We start from the raw sequence: 19,212 nt of genomic DNA, 5'->3' as shown, positions 1-19,212 counted from the left end.
AGCAACAATGAACAACACAATAAATGAAATTAAAAATACTCCAGATGGGATCAATAGCAGAATAACTGAGGCAGAAGAACGGATAAGTGACAGGAAGATAAAACAGTGGAAATAACTACTGCAGAGCAGAATAAAGAAAAAAGAATGAAAAGAACTGAGGACAGTCTCAGAGACCTCTGGGACAACATTAAACGCACCAACATTCGAATTATAGGGGTCCCAGAAGAAGAAGAGAAAAAGAAAGGGACTGAGAAAATATTTGAAGAGATTATAGTTGAAAACTTCCCTAATATGGGAAAGGAAATAGTTAATCAAGTCCAGGAAGCACAGAGAGTCCCTTACAGGATAAATCCAAGGAGAAACACGCCAAGACACATATTAATCAAACTGTCAAATATTAAATACAAAGAAAACATATTAAAAGCAGCAAGGGAAAAACAACAAATAACACACAAAGGAATCCCCATAAGGTTAACAGCTGATCTTTCAGCAGAAATTCTGCAAGCCAGAAGGGACTGGCAGGACATATTTAAAGTAATGAAGGAGAAAAACCTGCAACCAAGATTACTCTACCCAGCAAGGATCTCATTCACATTCGATGGATAAATTAAAACCTTTACAGACAAGCAAAAGCCGAGAGAGTTCAGCACCACCAAACCAGCTTTACAACAAATGCTAAAGGAACTTCTCTAGGCAAGAAACACAAGAGAAGGAAAAGACCTACAATAACAAACCCAAAACAATTAAGAAAATGGGAATAGGAACATACATATCGATAACTACCTTAAATGTAAATGGATTAAATGCTCCCACCAGAAGACACAGACCGGCTGAATGGATACAAAAACAAGACCCATATATATGCTGTCTACAAGAGACCCACTTCAGACCTAGGGACATATACAAACTGAAAGTGAGGGGATGGAAAAAGATATTCCATGCAAATGGAAACCAAAAGAAAGCTGGAGTAGCAATTCTCATATCAGACAAAACAGACTTTAAAATAAAGACTATTACAAGAGACAAAAAAGGACACTACAGGGCTTCCCTGGTGGCGCAGTGGTTGAGAGTCTGCCTGCCGATGCAGGGGACACGGGTTCGTGCCCCGGTCTGGGAAGGTCCCACATGCAGCAGAACAGCTGGGCCCATGAGCCATGGACGCTGAGCCTGCGCGTCCGGAGCCTGTGCTCTGCAACGGGAGAGGCCACAGTGGTGAGAGTCCCGCGTACCGCAAAAAAAAAAAAAAAAAAAAGGCCACTACATAATGATCAAGGGATCAATCCAAGAAGAAGATATAACAATTGTAAATATTTATGCACCCAACATAGGAGCACCTCAATACATAAGGCAAATACTAACAGCCATAAAAGGGGAAATCGACAGTAACACATTCATAGTAGGGGACTTTAACACCCCACTTTCACCAATGGACAGATCATCCAAAATCAGATCATCCAAAATGAAAATAAATAAGGAAACACAAGCTTTAAATGATACATTAAACAAGATGGACTTAATTGATATTTATAGGACATTCCATCCAAAAACAACAGAATACACATTTTTCTCAAGTGCTCATGGAACATTCTCCAGGATAGATCATATCTTGGGTCACAAATCAAGCCTTGGTGAATTTAAGAAAACTGAAATTGTATCAAGTATCTTTTCTGACCACAACGCTATGAGACTAGGTATCAATTACAGGAAAAGATCTGTAAAAAATACAAACACATGGAGGCTAAACAGTACACTACTTAATAACGAAGTGATCACTGAAGAAATCAAAGAGGAAATCAAAAAATACTTAGAAACAAATGACAATGGAGACACGACAACCCAAAACCTATGGGATGCAGGAAAAACAGTTCTAAGAGGGAACTTTATAGCAATACAATCCACTTTAAGAAACAGGAAACATGTCAAATAAACAACCTAACCTTGCACCTAAAGCAATTAGAGAAAGAAGAACAAAAACACCCCAACGTTAGCAGAAGGAAAGAAATCATAAAGATCAGATCAGAAATAAATGAAAAAGAAATGAAGGAAATGATAGCAAAGATCAATAAAACTAAAAGCTGGTTCTTTGAGAAGATAAACAAAATTGATAAACCATTAGCCAGACTCATCAAGAAAAAAAGCGAGAAGACTCAAATCAATAGAATTAGAAATGAAAAAGGATAAGTAACAACTGACACTGCGGAAATAAAAAAAATCATGAGAGATTACTACAAGCAATTCTATGCCAATAGAATGGACAACCTGGAAGAAATGGACAAGTTCTTAGAAATGCACAATGTGCCAAGACTGAATCAGAAAGAAATAGAAAATATGAACAGACCAATCACAAGCACTGAAATTGAAACTGTGATTAAAAATCTTCCAACAAACAAAAGCCCAGGACCAGATGACTTCATAGGCAAATTCTATCAAACATTTAGAGAAGAGCTAACACCTATCCTTCTCAAACTCTTCCAAAATATAGCAGAGGGAGGAACACTCCCAAACTCATTCTATGAGGCTACCATCATCACCCTGATACCAAAACCAGACAAAGATGTGACAAAGAAAGAAAACTACAGGCCAGTATCACTGATGAATATAGATGCAAAAATCCTCAACAAAATACTAGCAAACAGAATCCAACAGCACATTAAAAGGATCATACACCATGATCAAGTGGGGTTTATTCCAGGAAAGCAAGGATTCTTCAATATACGCAAATCAATCAACGTGATACACCATATTAACAAAATGAAGAATAAAAACCATATGATCATTTCAATAGATGCAGGAAAAGCTTTCGACAAAATTCAACACCCAATTATGATAAAAACCCTGCAGAAAGTAGGCATAGAGGGAACTTTCCTCAACATAATAAAGGCCATATATGACAAACCCACAGCCAACATCGTCCTCAATGGTGAAAATCTGAAACCATTTCCACTAAGATCAGGAACAAGACAAGGTTGCCCACTCTCACCACTCTTATTCAACATAGTTTTGGAAGTTCTAGCCACAGCAATCAGAGAAGAAAAGGAAATAAAAGTGATCCAAATCGGAAAAGAAGAAGTAAAGCTGTCACTGTTTGCAGATGACATGATACTATACACAGAGAATCCTAAAGATGCTACCAGAAAACTACTAGAGCTAATCAATGAATTTGGTAAAGTAGCAGGATACAAAATTAACGCACAAAAATCTCTGGCATTCCTCTACACTAATGACGAAAAATCTGAAAGTGAAATTAAGAAAACACTCCCATTTACCATTGCAACAAAAAGAATAAAATACCCAGGAATAAACCTACCTAAGGAGACAAAAGACCTGTGTGCAGAAAATTATATGATACTGATGAAAGAAATTAAAGATACAAATAGATGGAGAGATATACCATGTTCTTGGACTGGAAGAATCAACACTGTGAAAATGACTCTACTACCCGAAGCAATCTACAGATTCAATGCAATCCTTATCAAACTACCACTGGCATTTTTCACAGAACGAGAACAAAAAATTGCACAATTTGTACGGAAACACAAAAGACCCCGAACAGCCAAAGCAATCTTGAGAACAAAAAATGGAGCTGGAGGAATCAGGCTCCCTGACTTCAGACTATACTACAAAGCTACAGTAATCAAGACAGTATGGTATTTTTGTCTCCCTCAAATTCCCACAGTCTGTCTTTGGAACCAATAACCATGGCTGCTCCCCTCTGAGGCTACTGGGAAGACAGTGATTTGGCTCCTTGTTGCCCAAGGTAAACATGTGCTGGGAACACAACCCAATCACGTCTCCTCCATCTAGGACAGTCATGTAGGTCAGAAGATAGCAACTGCTTAGGTTGGCACTTGGCATCAGTCTGAGCTTTGATGCTGTGACTCAGGCAGAAAAATGAAATTATCTGGGAAAACAAGGAAGGGCAGGTCAGGGATTCTGAAATATTCCTCAGCAACTCCAGAGCAAAGCTGCAAGACTGCCTTTTGCTTTAGATGTTATGAACTACTACAGTATGGTTCAAAGTGTTCTCCTTTAGCAGATGAAGACCATCATGGTAAAAGTACGATGTATGTGTATGAAGTTCAATATACCATCCAAATGTACAGCAAGTCCTGGGAACTCTTACTGAACTGAATTAATTACACACGTGATTACTGAGGAAGATGCTTCAGGACAACGTGGGAAAACTGTCTATTTACAACTGGCAAAACAACAACTAACCATGAACTTGGTCTAAGACTAGGCCTGCTTTCAGGAGACCTTAGGGGGTTGAGTTCCATGCTGGAAAAGGCTCTAAAGTACTGTTAGTCCACTGAATCTGCTCTGGAATCCCATGTGCGCAGGATCTGAACAAATTGCTGTGTGCCAATGGGAAGATTCAGATCCTTCAGCAGATAAGCAAAGAAATCATACTTCAGAGCATCCCGGTTTCTGAGGTTAAGAAGCTCAGGTGCTCACTGCCTTGGTGCATACACGCTCACATGCACACACACACCCCTAAGGGTGTAAGACAAGTTTATACAAATTCAGTGGTCTAGAACTGCACTGTCCAAATATGGATATAGCCACTAGCCACAGGTGGCTAGTGAGCATTTGAAATGTGGCTAGTATGAATTGAGATGAGCTGTAAGTATAAAATGCAATTTGTAGTGTACAAAGTTTTCATACAGAAGAAAGGGTAAAATATCTCCATAATTTTTTATATTGACTATATTAAAATGATACTATTTGAGATATACTGGATTTGAACAAATGTGTCATTAAAATAAATTACACCTCTTTCTTTTTACTTTATGTGGCTACCAGAAAAGTTTAAAGTACATAGGTAGCTCACATTATATTTCTGTTGGACTAGAAATACTGGATAGCTCTGGTCTAAAAACCTTCATTTAGACTAAGTATCACTTAACTTCTTTGGAAGTAAAATGTCATGTTAGATAATAGCATAAACTCCCACCAAGAAAATCCTCGCCTCCTTCCTTCCAGCTCTTTACTACGTACAGTGTGCAAAGTGGCAATCTGCCAGGTGGCTCATGTTCCCACAGGGTCAGGAGAGGCCTGGCTCTCCCACCAGTCTTCGCAGGCTCTCCCACACCCTCTCTTAACCTCTCTCCACCCAACTCCCAAGTGCTCAGCTCTCGTGGGCAGCCTCCCAAAGCTCAGCAGGCACACCCAACACTGTCTTTCTGGTGTGTTCTTCTGCCCTCTGCTCCCATCGCGCCCTCTCCCTGGGGCACATCCTTCACGCTCATGACTTCATCCTTCCTCTTGTGGACTCATCCTTGCAACTTCACAGAAATTCAGGTGATTCCGACGCTACTTTCCAGCCCCTATATCTCTCAGTTACTTTAAGCACTTTAAGTCAAACTCTGAAGGAAGCATCTATGTACTTTTAAAGAACAAGAGAAGGGACCAACTACAGTTCAACTCACAACCTGCCAAATTCCTAGAATGGTTGGTGTGTACTGGGAGGGAGGGGTCAAGACCACACTTTGTGTGGTCTGCATATTTATAAAAAACTGTTAAAATAAAAATTAATAATCTGGGTTTTATCTCTTTTTATTTTTGAGGCTATCCCTCACAGGAGGGTAGTAAATAATGAAACGTCCCAAACTTTTGAAAAGAGAAGGCCCGAAATGACACAAAATTAGGCAAATTTGCTCATGAAGAAAGAAAGAATAGAGGCTCTCAATCTGGGACACACAGATGCAGGTCTGAATCCCTGAAAGTATGGGCAAGGTTCTGAGACTGTGTGTATATAAACATTTTGAGCAAAGAGTCTGTAGCTTTCATCATTATTTCAAAGGGTCTGAGACTCACATGAGGACTACTGCCTTAGGTCTTAAGCATGAAATGCAATGAAATTATGAGGTAAAGAAAGGTTATCTATTTACATGATAAATATCTTTAAGACACCAACGAGTATATGCTTGCAGTCATTAAGTCCATTACAGTGCACATCTGTTAACTCTGTGTATCTTCACAGTGTGATCTTCACCACAACTTGCAAAGTGTAACCATTCAGTGCCTTCTGCTTCATTCTGTTCAGTTTTTCCATTACAGTTCTTCCAGCATAATTTTTTGATAGCAAGTGTATGACTTTGGCTAAAACAAAGAGAGAGAAATCATGAAATGAATGTATGCTATGACTATGAAATATTTTTCTGGGTGCTCACCTGCATATTAATTCAGTTAGTATGCTCTTCCTATTAGTGTTGTTAACATAAATGGAAGTCAAAACCTGACCATCTAAATGTACAGGTTTTAAAATACCATCACTAATATTTTAGCAATTTTATGTTAGCCTTGAAAACGTTTTACTTACTGACCAAGGACACCACCAAAAAGAGCAAGAAATAGACAATGCATTTATGTCAAATTTTGCTTTAACCATCAATTTTAACTATTAAAATCAGTCTTTCAGGTAACATTACTAAATGTGTTTCTTTTCTAAAGAATTCCAACTTTGCAACATATTCTATATTTGATCTTCTGACATCCCTGTAACTTGAATGGACGCTTACTCTCATTATTTACTGCTGGGTAAGAAAAGATAGTGAAAGATTTAATAAACTACCCAGTGAAAGAACCTTGGTCTCCAATGTGACCTGTAACTGCATGACCCTGGGCAAGATGTTCATATTAACACACTACCCCCAGCCCCCATCCTCATGGCTAACCTAGGATGCTACCAAACATAGATTATTAATAAATCTCTATGAAATATAATATCCTCTATAAATTTAACCTGCAAACTAGTCCTCCAAACCAAAACGGAATAAGGTGAATATGGTGCAAGTTTTAAAGCAGTAAACACTGAAAATAATATCTGAGCTCACAAATTATACTTGCAGACTCTGAGAGTCCCTGTCACCAATGCACTCTCAGGATCAAAAGAATGAAGTATAGCCTCGAAGTGATGAAACACATTTAAAAAAATCAGCACACCAGAACCTAAGTCACCAAATGACTGTGAGCCCTTGCAAGTGGCCACTCTAGAAGGGTCCACACATTCCAACAATGCTGCAGTGCCTCAGTGTTTCCTGAAATTCTCCTAAAGGAAATGCTTCCACACAGACTACGACCTGAGTATTCTCTGTGAGAGCTCATCTTCCTTTGAGGATGAATCTGATTACTGAAAGAAGTCAAAAGTCATCTGGATATGAGCTTATAAATAAGATGAAGGTTAAGCTAAAAAAAAAAAAAGTGAATGGTCAAAATGAGGAAAACTTTATATAAAAGGTATCATAATTGGTTTTCTTGCATCACTGGTAAGCTAGTTTTGAACACAGTTCCTAAAGAAAAGTTCCAAAAATATTTTAAGTAACAGCAACATCACTGGGATCTCATTTGTTCTGGATTAATATTAAAGTTCTCTCATTTCATTAAAAGAATGATTTGAAGTAGTGACATCACTGAAACAAGAACATATTTAGACTAGTATATATATATATATATATATATATATATATGTATATATATAGTACTTTGCTTCCCAGAGAAGTTACTTTGAGGGACAGTACTTATTTGGCTATATATGCTTTGAGATGGTATGTTTCGTTTCTTTTCTTTTTTGGTAATGTTCTTTAAATCCAGCGTGTTAACAGATCACATTTAGAAGACAGGGAGTTCGGGGAGCCAACCTAGAAGGCAGTGTTTGCTTATATTATCTTCGTTTATATTTCATTATCAGCAAAACCTTTCATTTGAAAAGTACTCGTAATCTGATAAGTGTAATATTAGCAATCCAAATAATATAAGGTAAGCCAGGAATTAGTTCTTGGAAATCCAAAGTCACCATAATGACTAAAAAAATTTTTAATGAAAAACTCAAATTCTGTACATGTCCCCTGCCCCTACTTTCTGAGGGGCTTCTTGCCACTGTTCCACATTCGGGCCACAGAAGTGGTCTGGGTACTAGGCAGAGGCAGAGCAAGCATCATGGGTAGGGCAAAGTGAAAGGAAGGAAAAGAAGAGGAGGGGAGGCCAGGAAGAGAGGAAGCTTCAAGTGCCTGAAACACGGAATTTCATTGGATACCTCTCTCTTCAGTAAGCCAATAGCATGAACTGTTTCAACAGCTAAACCCAGCATCAGAGAGGTGGGAGAAAACCCATAAGGACAGCAGTAATAAAGCAGATCTCATTTTAAATACATTTAAATAAATACAATTATCATGAGCATTAACATGCTTTGCTGGTAAGGAGACAAACTCCCCTGGAAGGTATATCTTGTACAATATGTCTCTCGGCATCAAGCCAATGACCTTCCTCATGATGCTGTTGTTTGGAATTGTATTTGAAGTTATATTTTGGATAGTTTAAATACATGAAGGTTGAAGAATCCTAAAACAAATCTAACACAGAATGACATGAATGACTTTTTGAAAGTTTAGTCATTTTTAACTAATGAAATGGGTAAAGAAGTAGATTAAAAAGTGTTCCCTGCTGTCTAAGCAGGCAGATGAGGAGGAGGCTGTAAACAGCAGGTGCTCTGAGCAGCTCAGGTGGCAAAGGCCCACGCCCAGGGCACGAGGCTCAGGAGCACTTACTCTGCCTGAAGGCTGGTCACAGGGCTTTGAGGGGCACTTGACGGTTTACTCCATCTCAGGATGTGAGCTAAAGTGTTCAAACACGAGATTCGGCTACCAAACACAATCTATAATATTTCCAAAACACCACCAACATTTTGAATTAAATTTTACTAAGATTCTACTTAGTCAAATTCTGAAACTCATCATTATGAAAATCACTTTCATCTCCAATGCGTTGTCTGTAAACACAGTATCATGCAAACAAGCAATTTGGTCAAATAAACTTTTAAAAAACAAGTGCAGTATAGTAATAAACGTCAATCTCAAGAGACTGTCACAAAACACAGAGGTACAAATTAGCAGTAAGCACCACGAACAGATCTGTGTTTCTCTCCATGCAAATGTGACCTAAGATTTGCTGCTAAAGACTCCATGATATCTATCTAATCTGATGGAAGCAAAAACAGGAAGGAAATACCTTTGACTTGTTTCTACACAGTGCCTCCAGTCATTTATTTCTGGAACTTGATCAGTCTTTTTCCAAGAATATAAACAAATCTTTCCACACTCTAATCCTACTGCAACAACGTATCTGTTTTTAAGGGAAGGGAAAGACAGTGATTAATTTAGCATGAACTTCTGTTATCTCCATCATCACCAATCTAACGTAGTTCTTCAGTGCTCCCAACTGTCTCTGGCTTACAAAGGACCCTGTTTAAAATTCGGGCCCAGGATCCAGTGCGCTGCTCTACTGTGCGCTCACAGAGCCTCCTCTCCATCGAGGATGCTCACAGTTTTACCTCTGCCCTCTGCTGGCAAGGCCTATAAGCCAGTGTTTCCCTGGCTGGCAGCAGAGACCCTTGTTCTACCGAAGATACTTGTTACAGAGAAAGCACCACAGTCCTAAATTTGGTGAAATAAGAACCTTTGAGCCACACTCCCGATCTCTATTTCACCACGCTGAATATCATCAAGCTCTATCAATTTAGCAATTCTTTTGAGGGGAGTTCCCTGGTGGTCCAGTGTTTGGGGCTCTGAGCTTCCACTGTGGGGGGGCCTGGGTTTGATCCCTGATCTGGGAACTAGGATCCCACAAGCCACGCAGCGCAGCCAAACCAACAAACAAATAAATAAATAAATGGGGTTGATCAGAAAGATAAGATAAAATAAAATGGTGTTAAAAACAAAAAAGAAATCCTATGAGAAACATAAGCATTATAAAAAAAAAATAGTTAACTTGGAAGCTAAGAGAACCCAAAGATGAAAGTATAAGAGGGCTACACATTGAGAAACTAAGTGGTCTTCTTAAAGAAAACATAAGATGAAGCCCCACACAGAGACTGACCGTTGGGAAAGGTTAAGTACTGGGCAGACACTGATGGCAGTCACAGCTCCGCCCACGTCCAGAACGGAGGAGCAGGGGCCGATGCTGTGCTCAGTGGAGTCATCGCTGGAGTCGCACTCACCCCAGACAACCACCTAACACAAACAGATCAAACTCTGTAAAACTTTCTCTTTGCAAGGTTTCTAGCAATGCATTAGAGCGTTTCAATGGCATAGAGGACAACGACATTTTAAAAAATGCATCATTTTCATTCGTGTTCCAGGACTTCTGAGCATTTCAAGCATCACAGAGAAGCCACCATGTAGCAGATACATGTCTCTGAGACCTCAACTACCCAACTGTGCTGGTCCAAAGATGACTGTCCCCGCCCAGAGACCAGGTGTGTTTAGCCTGCTCTTTACACTCAGGAAACCAGTTCTGATCCAGTGAGATTCTGTCCACCACGTCCTCAAGGTGCTCGTGCACCACCCCAAGAAATTACCACAAAAGGCATGAAACCAACCAAGTCCCTGGCTCTTCTTCTACACCACCCACTGCTCATGGAATCAGCTCAGCTCACTCGGGAGGCCCTAACCTTGATGATACACCGCATAAGAAATGAGGCTTTCCTGGAAGCTCATGCCTCAGAAGGGTGTGAATGGTCACAAAGAAATGGAGAGGGAAGTGAAAACGCAGGACCGAAGCAAGATTCTGAGCAGAGGGCTCCGCCCAAGCAAGCAGGAGTGCAGTCCTGAGACTGCATGGCGGATGTGCTTTGTCCGTTTCAGCCTTGACCTGTGACAGCCACAGCTGGACCATCTGCTACCGGGCCTGACTGTGGAAGGCAGAAGCAGTCCTGCTGCCTGAGCAGCTAGCAGAGAGTAGGAAGACAAATGCCGGGGAAGAAATGAATAGGCAAATGACAGAAGTAAAGGTCTGAGAGAAAGCACTTCAGAGGCTAACATTTCAGTGTTTCATTGAGTGACAGCATGCTGTGTTAGTCCTCTGCTTCTGTAACTTGTACCATGACTGTGACTGGAGAGGGCAGGAGAGGAGAGGAAACGCTCAAGTGCCTGAGCGCCTCTGGTCTGCAGGAAGTGCAGAAAAAGGGAAGGATGCTTTAAAGAGCATGAAAACAGAGGAAAGACCAGAGGCCAGGGGAACATTTCCCAGAGAACAAGGGTGAGGGTCATGGTCAAGAACCTACTGCTAGCTAACTCGTTCTGATTTTTTTCACAGCTCGTGACACACACAGGCACACACCCCGCCTCCTTCGCTGAATGAAAAGGTAATAATCATTCATTATAGAAAGAATTTTAAATTCCCAAAAGTACGAAAAAGAAAAGCAGAAACTGTCTTTCCCTATGTCCCTCCATCCACTCCTGCTCTCCTACTTTCTTAGTCCTGACCCATTTCCTTTACTACTTTTTCTCCTACTGGAGCCATCTGATAGTCATGTGTCTGAAGGGACTTCTTCTCGTATTTGATATTTCAGAGACATGTATTATAGAATTTAACAAGTAAGAAAAGCCTTTTTATGTACGCATATGAAAAACACAGAAGGAAATAAATAAACTGATTTTTAAAAGATGTATCAGAAAATTAGGATTATGTGCTTTTTATCCAAACACACCTGTAATATTATTTTACATTTGAAAAAATATTAAGTTAAAAAAAATTACCTTTTTGTCCCGACTTCCAGTGAAGAAATACTTGCCATCAGGACTCCAATCACAAGACCAAATAATTCTACTGTGCACAGCGGTGATTCTGTTAGTGAAGGCAAAGAGACTGAAAACTGGGTCTGAAAGAAACACATATGCACTAGTCACAAAGTGGAGAGAGCAGTTTTTTACCTGTTAGAAAGCCATGTTTAAATGCCATATACAACATGTAATTTAACAATCAATTTATATACACAGACTTTTGCAACCAAGGCCAGGCAGCTGATCTCTCACCAGAAGGCTATGTGCATACAGTTATTTTTCTAGTAGGAAATGCTTTTATACTGACTAGTCACTCTCTAGTGACTGATGACAAACATCTTCTGGACACTTAACTAAAAGTTCAATTTATGCTTATGGAAGAAGCCTGATGAAATTTAAACTTACTCAGGAAGTAGCCAGATCTGTGTATTAAGCTATGGAAAAAAAGACTAATGAACCCTTAAATAATGTAAAAGAAAAAAACCAACTTAAAAAAAAATCTCTTCCCTTGCAATATTTTAAGTGTAGGTAACTAACTTCTAGCCCTCATAGGGACTAAACGTAAAAGACGTTAACTGTGTATGGAGGGTAGACTAATGTATCTATTAATCCACAATCCATAAAGATATAGCAAATTAAAGGATTTGTTATTAGTATAATATCACTTTAACTTTTTTAAAAAAGTAAAAGTTGCATGTTAGGAAATCACTAGTTGCAAATGAAATCAGTCTGTTACAACATATACTGCTCAGTATGTGTCATAGTCCCTGGTATTCTCTAAAACACAACAAACCCAAAGGACTAAAAATATCATAAGATGAAACTGCAGTAGGTTTTATCAATGGAAAAATTAAAAACAGGATTAAACAACACAAAGTACTTTAAACGCTCTCTAGATTTTACCTACTCAATGAAACTGGAAGAATAAGAATAGGCTACTGCTGCAATCACACGAAGCTTTTTTTCCTTTTCCTTTTTTTTTTTTTTTTTTTCAACTTATGCCAGATCCAAAGTAGAATGCAGGTAGGTGTGTTAACATTTTGCCCAGGGGTCATGTTATTCACAAATGGATGCCTAAAACACCCCCTCCCAATTATCACTGTGACAGAGGTGGGTAGGTGAATGGTAAAGACAATGGTCCTTCTGAGTTTCATAATTTAACTGTATATTCATTATTCCTGTCCCATAAAATCCTCAGTATATATCATCCATTTGGTTTTATGGTGGCATTCTGTAACCACCTGCGAAATCCAAATTTTCTACATGTAGATTTTTATGTTTCTTTAACTGAGATGTCTGAATACATATCATCCTTACAAGGAAGGTCAAGTCTTCCTCAGTTATCACAAAACTTTGAAAGACTCACAACAACCAGACTCTGCCCTTCACCCTGTTATCATTTCTATTTCTCTTTACACAACAGCTGCTCAAAGTAGGTAAACGGACATAACTGTTTCACTAATAATCTTCCCAACCAACAGCTGTTTTACCTAACTCAGGTGAGACTGTGTCCTGCCTTTTCCACAGTGACCAGGTCCGATCTCTGGAAACAGCTAGTAAGAACTTGTCATCAGGAGAGAAGGCCATCTGTGTGACAGTCAAACTGTGGAAAATTAAATTCTGCACCTGTTTCCAAGATGCAGTGTTCCAAAGAATGATAGCTGCATGCTCTTTCTTAGCTGCCTATAGGACAGAGATGAAACAATAAAGCAATTAAGGTGAAATAAACTGAAAACATTTTTCAAAATATTGTTTCTATGGTATTTTTTATGTATCTGTGTAAAAAAAAAAACAAGTTCTGAGAAAATACTATAAATACTATAACCAGGTGTAACCTCTGAGAAGAGACAGACTGGAATTAGAAAGGGTGAATAATTAGAGACTGGCACTGAAATCACAATTTTAAAAATTGAGTTATATTTAACATACAATATTATATTAGTTTCAGGTGTATGACATAGTGGTTCAATATTTTTATACATTATGAAATGATCACCACAGTAAATCTAGTTACTATCCATCATCATACAAAGTTGTTACCATATTATTGACTATATCCCCTATGGGTACCTTACATCCCTGTGGCTTATTTTATAACTGAAAGTTTATACCTCTTAAACCCCTACTTCAGTCATCCCTCCACCCCGCTGAAAACACCCTGTCTATTCCCTGTACCTATGAATCTGTTTCTGTTTTGTTTGTTCATTTGTTTTGTTTTTTAGATTCCATATATAAATGAAATCATTTGGTGTGTGTCTTTCTCTAACTCATTTACTCATTTCACTTAGCATAATACCCTCCAGGTCCATCCATGTTGCCACAAATGGCAAGATTTCATTCCTCTTTTTTAAGGCTGAGTAATATTCCATCACACACACACACACACACACACACACACACACACACACACACCACCCCTTCCTTATCCATTCCTCTATCAATGGGCACTTCGGTTGCTTCCATATCTTGGCTATTGTAAATAATGCTACAATGAACATAGAGGTACATATATCTTTATAAATTAATGTTTTCATTTCCTTTGGATAAACAGCCAAAAGAAGAAGTGCTGGATCATATGGTATAGTTCTATTTTTAATTTTTTGAGGGACCTCCATACTACTTTAATATTTTACAAGAAGAATACATCTGTGTATTAACTGTGTAATTAGTAGTTTAGAAACTTTCACTTCTGGTCAATATGGAGTAACAGGGACCAGATTTACTCTCTTGTGTGAAAAAAACTAAAAGATCAGACAAAATACACGAAATAATGGCACTCCAAAATATTAGGTATCTGGCAACAAAGAACACTGATACCTAAAAGACAAAATGAATCACAGAGTAGGAAAAAAAGAAAAAGAAAAAAACAATCACTGAACTCTATGACAACGTCAAGCAGCCAAATATAACTATGGTCTGCAAAAGGATAAGAAAAAAATACTTAAAAAGATAATGGCCAAAAAATTTCCAAATTCAATGAAAACAATAAACCTAGAGATCTAAGACGTTCAATAAAACCCAAGCACAAGAAACATGAAGAAAACTATACCAACAGAAATCAAATTGTTTAAAACCACTGAAAAATATAAAATTGCAGCTGGAGGAAAAAAAACCATTACTAAGTAACAAAGAAAAATGACAGTGGGCTTCTCATCCAAAACAATGCAAGTCAGAGGAAAATGGAGCAACATTTTTGAAGTACCTAAGGGAAAACCAACAATTCTTTTTTTTTTTTTTTTTTTTTTTTTTGCGGTACGTGGGCCTCTCACTGTTGTGGCCTCTCCCGTTGCGGAGCACAGGCTCCGGACGCACAGGCTCAGGGGCCATGGCTCACGCGCCCAGCCGCTCCGCGGCACGTGGAATCCTCCCAGACCGGGGCACGAACCCATGTCCCCTGCATCAGCAGGCAGACTCTCAACCACTGCGCCACCAGGGAAGCCCCGAAAACCAACAATTCTTTAGCCACCACTAATACTGTTAAAAAATGAAGGAGAAATAGATCCTTTTCAGACAGGCAAAAAGCTGAAAAAATTCCTGACCAGCAGAACTGCATTATGAGGAATGTTAAGAACATCCTGTAGGCAGCATGAAAATAATATCTGATGGAAAAAATATTTTTATTATTTAAATATCTTTAGGGATAATTAACTGTTAAAGTATAAATAATATTGTGGGATTTCTGTGAAGAAGTAAAATGTACAAAAACAATACCACAAAGTAGAAGGAAATGAAAGTATACTTATGTTCTCATACACAAATAGTGCAGTATTACTTGATGGTAAACTGTGGTAAATTAAAGATATATAGTATAAAATGTGAAACAACCAATAAAATAACAAAGAGTCATATCTACTAAACAAAACAAAAAAAAGAAATAAAATGGAATCATAAAAAGGAATCACTTAATCCAAAATAAGTATAATGGATCAAAGAATAGATAGATCAAATAGAAAACAAATAGCAAGATGAAAGGAGTTAATCTATCATATCAATTATTACATCAAATGCAAATGATCTAATAAGCACCCCTATTAAAACGAAAGATTATCAAGATGAGAAAAACAGCAAGACCCAATTATATGCTGTCTCCAAGAAACCCACTTGAAATAAAAGGAAACAAACAGCTTAAAGTAAAATGATGGAAAAAGATACATAATTCAAGCACTACTCAAAGGAAACCTGGAGTGGCTACACTAACATCAGAGAAAGTAGACTTCAGAGCAGAAAATATTACCAGAAGTAAAGAGGTTCATTGCATAATAAGAAACTAGTCAGTTAATCAAGAGAAAATAACCATCATAAATGTTTAGGATCTAACAACAGAAGTTCAAAAATACATAAAGTACAAACTGAAGGAACTATAAGGATTAAAAGACAAGTCCACAATTAGAGATTTCAAAATGCCATTCACGATAGAACCAAAAGAATAAAGAAGACAATACTGTCAACCAATGTAATTCATATTTTCAGAACACTCGACCCAAAATAAACAGAATCCAAATTCTTCTCAAAAGAACATGGAAATTTACCAAGATTAAATATCAAAGGATTGAAGTCATACTATGTTTTCTGAACAAAATAAACTTAAATTAGAAATCGATAACAGAAAGATATCTGAAAAACACTCAGTATATGGAAACTAATACATTTCAAAATAACCTAAGCTAAAAAATAAAATCAAAGAGAAATTAGAAAGTGTTTTTAATTGAATGAAAATGAAAACACAACGTATCAAAATTTGCAGAATGCCTCGAAAGCAATACTTAGAGGAAAACTTATAGCACTTAACACCTATATTAGAAAGAAAGATCTAGAATCAATGACCTCAGTTTTAACCTTATTAGAGACAGAAAAAGAAATGAGGACTTCCCTTGTAGTGTGGTGGTTAAGAATCTGCCTGCCAATGCAGAGGACACGGTTCAAGCCCTGGTCCAGGAGGATCCCACATGCCGCGGAGCAACTAAACCTGTGTGCCACAACTACTGAGCCTGTGCTCTACAGCCTGTGAGCCACAAATACTGAGCCCACGTGCCACAACTACTGAAGCCTGTGCACCTAGAGCCTGTGCTCCGCAACAAGAGAAGCCACCACAGTGAGAAGCCAGTGCACCACAACGGAGTGTATGTAGCTCCCGTTCGTTGCAACCAGAGAAAGCCCGTATGCAGCAACAAAGACCCAATGCAGCCAAAAGTAAATCAAAATAAATAAAATAAATAAACCAAAAGCTTGTTCTCTGAAAATATTAATAAAATCATAAACTCATTAATTTCCTGGTCAATTCCCAGAATTCTCTCCCACCAAAAAAAAAAAAGAGGGTATGAGAGAAAAGAGACAAATTGCCAATAACAGGAATAAGAAAGGTAACATCACCAGGGATTCTTCAGGTAATAAAAGGATCAAAAGGGAATACTATGAACAACTTTATGCCAACAAATATGACAAATCAGATAAAAGGGGCAAATTTCCTGAAAGACACAAACCATCAAAGTACACCCACGAAAAATTAGATATCTTGAATGAAATAGCCCTGCATCTATTTAAAAAATTATAGGTAGTTAAAAACCTTCCCACAAAGATAACTCAAGGTCAGTTTGCTTCACTGGGAAATTCTACCAAATATTTAAAAAAGGAAATACCAATTCTTCACAAACTCTTCCAGAAAATTGCAAAGGAGGAAATATTTCTATGAGGCTAATATTACTGTGATACCAAAACCAGATGAAGCCATTACAAGGAAAGAAAACTACACAGCAATGTCTCTCACATACTATATATGAGAGTTTTAAACAAAATTTTAGCAAACTGAATCCAACAATATATAAAAATATAAGAAATCACCAACAAAATGAAAAGGCAACCTACTGAATGGGAGAAAATGTTTGCAAATCATCTGTTAAGGGGTTAATATAAAAACTATATAAAGAACACATACATCTGAATAGCAAAATATAAAATAAAATTAAATAAATAAATAAAAAATAGGCAAAGGATCTAAATAGACATTTTTCCAAAGAAGACATATACATGGCCAACAGAAACATGAAAAGATGCTCAACATCACTAATTATAAGGGTAATGCAAATCAAAACCACAATGAGATATCACCTTACACCCATCAGAATGGCTATCATCAAAAAGACAAGGAATAAGTGCTGGAGAGGATATGGGGAAAAGGGAACCCTGTGCCTTGCTGGTGGAAATGTAAACTGGTGCAGCCACTATGAAAAACAGTATGGAGGTCCCTCAAAAAATTAAAACTGGAATTAACATATGATCCAGCAATTCCACTTCTGGGTGTTTACCCAAAGAAAATAAAAACACTAACTTGAAAAGATATGTGTACCCCCATGTTCACTGCAGCATTATTTATGATAGCCAACATATGGAAACAACCTAAGTGTCCATCAAATGGATAAAGAAAATGGATCAATGGATAAAGAAAACGGACAGACACACACACCATGGTGGAAGAGTATTCAGCCATAAAAAACAATGAGGGCTTCCCTGGTGGCGCAGTGGTTGAGAGTCCGCCTGCCGATGCAGAGGACACAGGTTCGTGCCCCGGTCCGGGAAGGTCCCACGTGCCGCGGAGCGACTGGGCCCGTGAGCGACTGGGCCCGTGAGCCATGGCCGCTGAGCCTGCGCGTCCGGAGCCTGTGCTCCGCAACGGGAGAGGCCACAACAGTGAGAGGCCCGTGTGCCGCAAAAAAAAACAAAAAATAAAACAAAAAAAAAACCAATGAAATATTTCCATTTGTGACAACATGGATAGACCTTGTGGGCATTATGCTAAGTGAGATAAGTCAGACAAAGACAAATACTGTACGATCTCACTTATAAGCAGAATCTAAAAACAGCAACAATAAAAAAAACCACCAAGCTCATAGACATACAGAGAATGAATTGGGAGATGCCAGAAGCCAAGACTGGGGGATAGATGAAATGGGTGAAGGGAGTCAAAACGTACAAACGTCCAGCTATAAATAACGAAGTCAGGGGGATGTAACATAGAGCACGGTGATTATAGTTAATATTGCACTGCGTATTTGAAAGTTGCTGAAATCTTAAAAGTCCTCAGCACAAGAAAAAAATATTTCTTGTAACTGTGTATGATGATGGATGTTAGCTAGACTTATTGTGGTGATCACTTCACAATGTATACAAATATTGAATCATTATGTTGTACACCTGAAACTAATATAATGTTATATATGTCAGTTATACCTCAATAAAAAGAATAATTGAAAAAATATATATATATATAATATAAGCATTTGGGGTTTGGTTCCAGGAATGCAAAGTTGGTTCATCATTTGAAAAATCAATCCATGTAATTCACCATATTAATAAACTAAAATGGGAAAAACATATGATCATGTTAAGAGATAAAGAAAAAACATTTGACAAAACCTAACATCCATTCCTGATAAAAACTCTCTGCAAACTAGGAACCGCAGGGAGATTTTGCAACCTGATAAAGAAGAGCCATAAAAAAAAATCCACAGCAAGCATAACACTTAATGGACAAAACTAAATATTCTGTTGCTCAGATGAGGAATAGGTGAGGACTTCTGATGTTACAACGTCTAGTCAACATTAAGACATCCATATGGGAAAGGAAGAAGTAAAATTTTCTTTATTCACAGGCAACATA

The 19,212-nt window shown here is 38.0% G+C and overlaps 1 protein-coding gene across 4 annotated transcripts in view; it reads right to left on the bottom strand.

Annotated features, from left to right (window-relative positions):
• Positions 1 to 1,219: 1,219 nt before the first annotated feature.
• Positions 1,220 to 19,212, bottom strand: part of ELP2 (elongator acetyltransferase complex subunit 2) — a 48,892-nt gene continuing 30,899 nt past the window's right edge. For all 4 annotated transcript variants that reach the window (XM_089895084.1, XM_022586996.2, XM_022586995.2 and 1 more), the window contains 5 exons: positions 13,049 to 13,241; positions 11,535 to 11,656; positions 9,874 to 10,007; positions 9,007 to 9,120; positions 1,220 to 6,102 (listed from right to left, as the gene is read on the bottom strand). In XM_089895084.1, the coding sequence (XP_089751210.1) occupies positions 5,946 to 6,102; positions 9,007 to 9,120; positions 9,874 to 10,007; positions 11,535 to 11,656; positions 13,049 to 13,241 (720 nt within the window). In that variant the 3' untranslated portion in view covers positions 1,220 to 5,945. The remainder of the gene's footprint in view (positions 6,103 to 9,006; positions 9,121 to 9,873; positions 10,008 to 11,534; positions 11,657 to 13,048; positions 13,242 to 19,212) is intronic.

Source organism: Delphinapterus leucas, chromosome 14 (genome assembly GCF_059928025.1).
Source record: "Delphinapterus leucas isolate spDelLeu-1000000601 "Yukka" chromosome 14, BTC_Dleu_Yukka2, whole genome shotgun sequence".
In the NCBI taxonomy this organism is placed as follows: Eukaryota; Metazoa; Chordata; class Mammalia; order Artiodactyla; family Monodontidae; genus Delphinapterus; species Delphinapterus leucas.
Note: the sequence above shows the minus strand (reverse complement) of the source record. Positions and strands in the feature narration are given on the sequence as shown.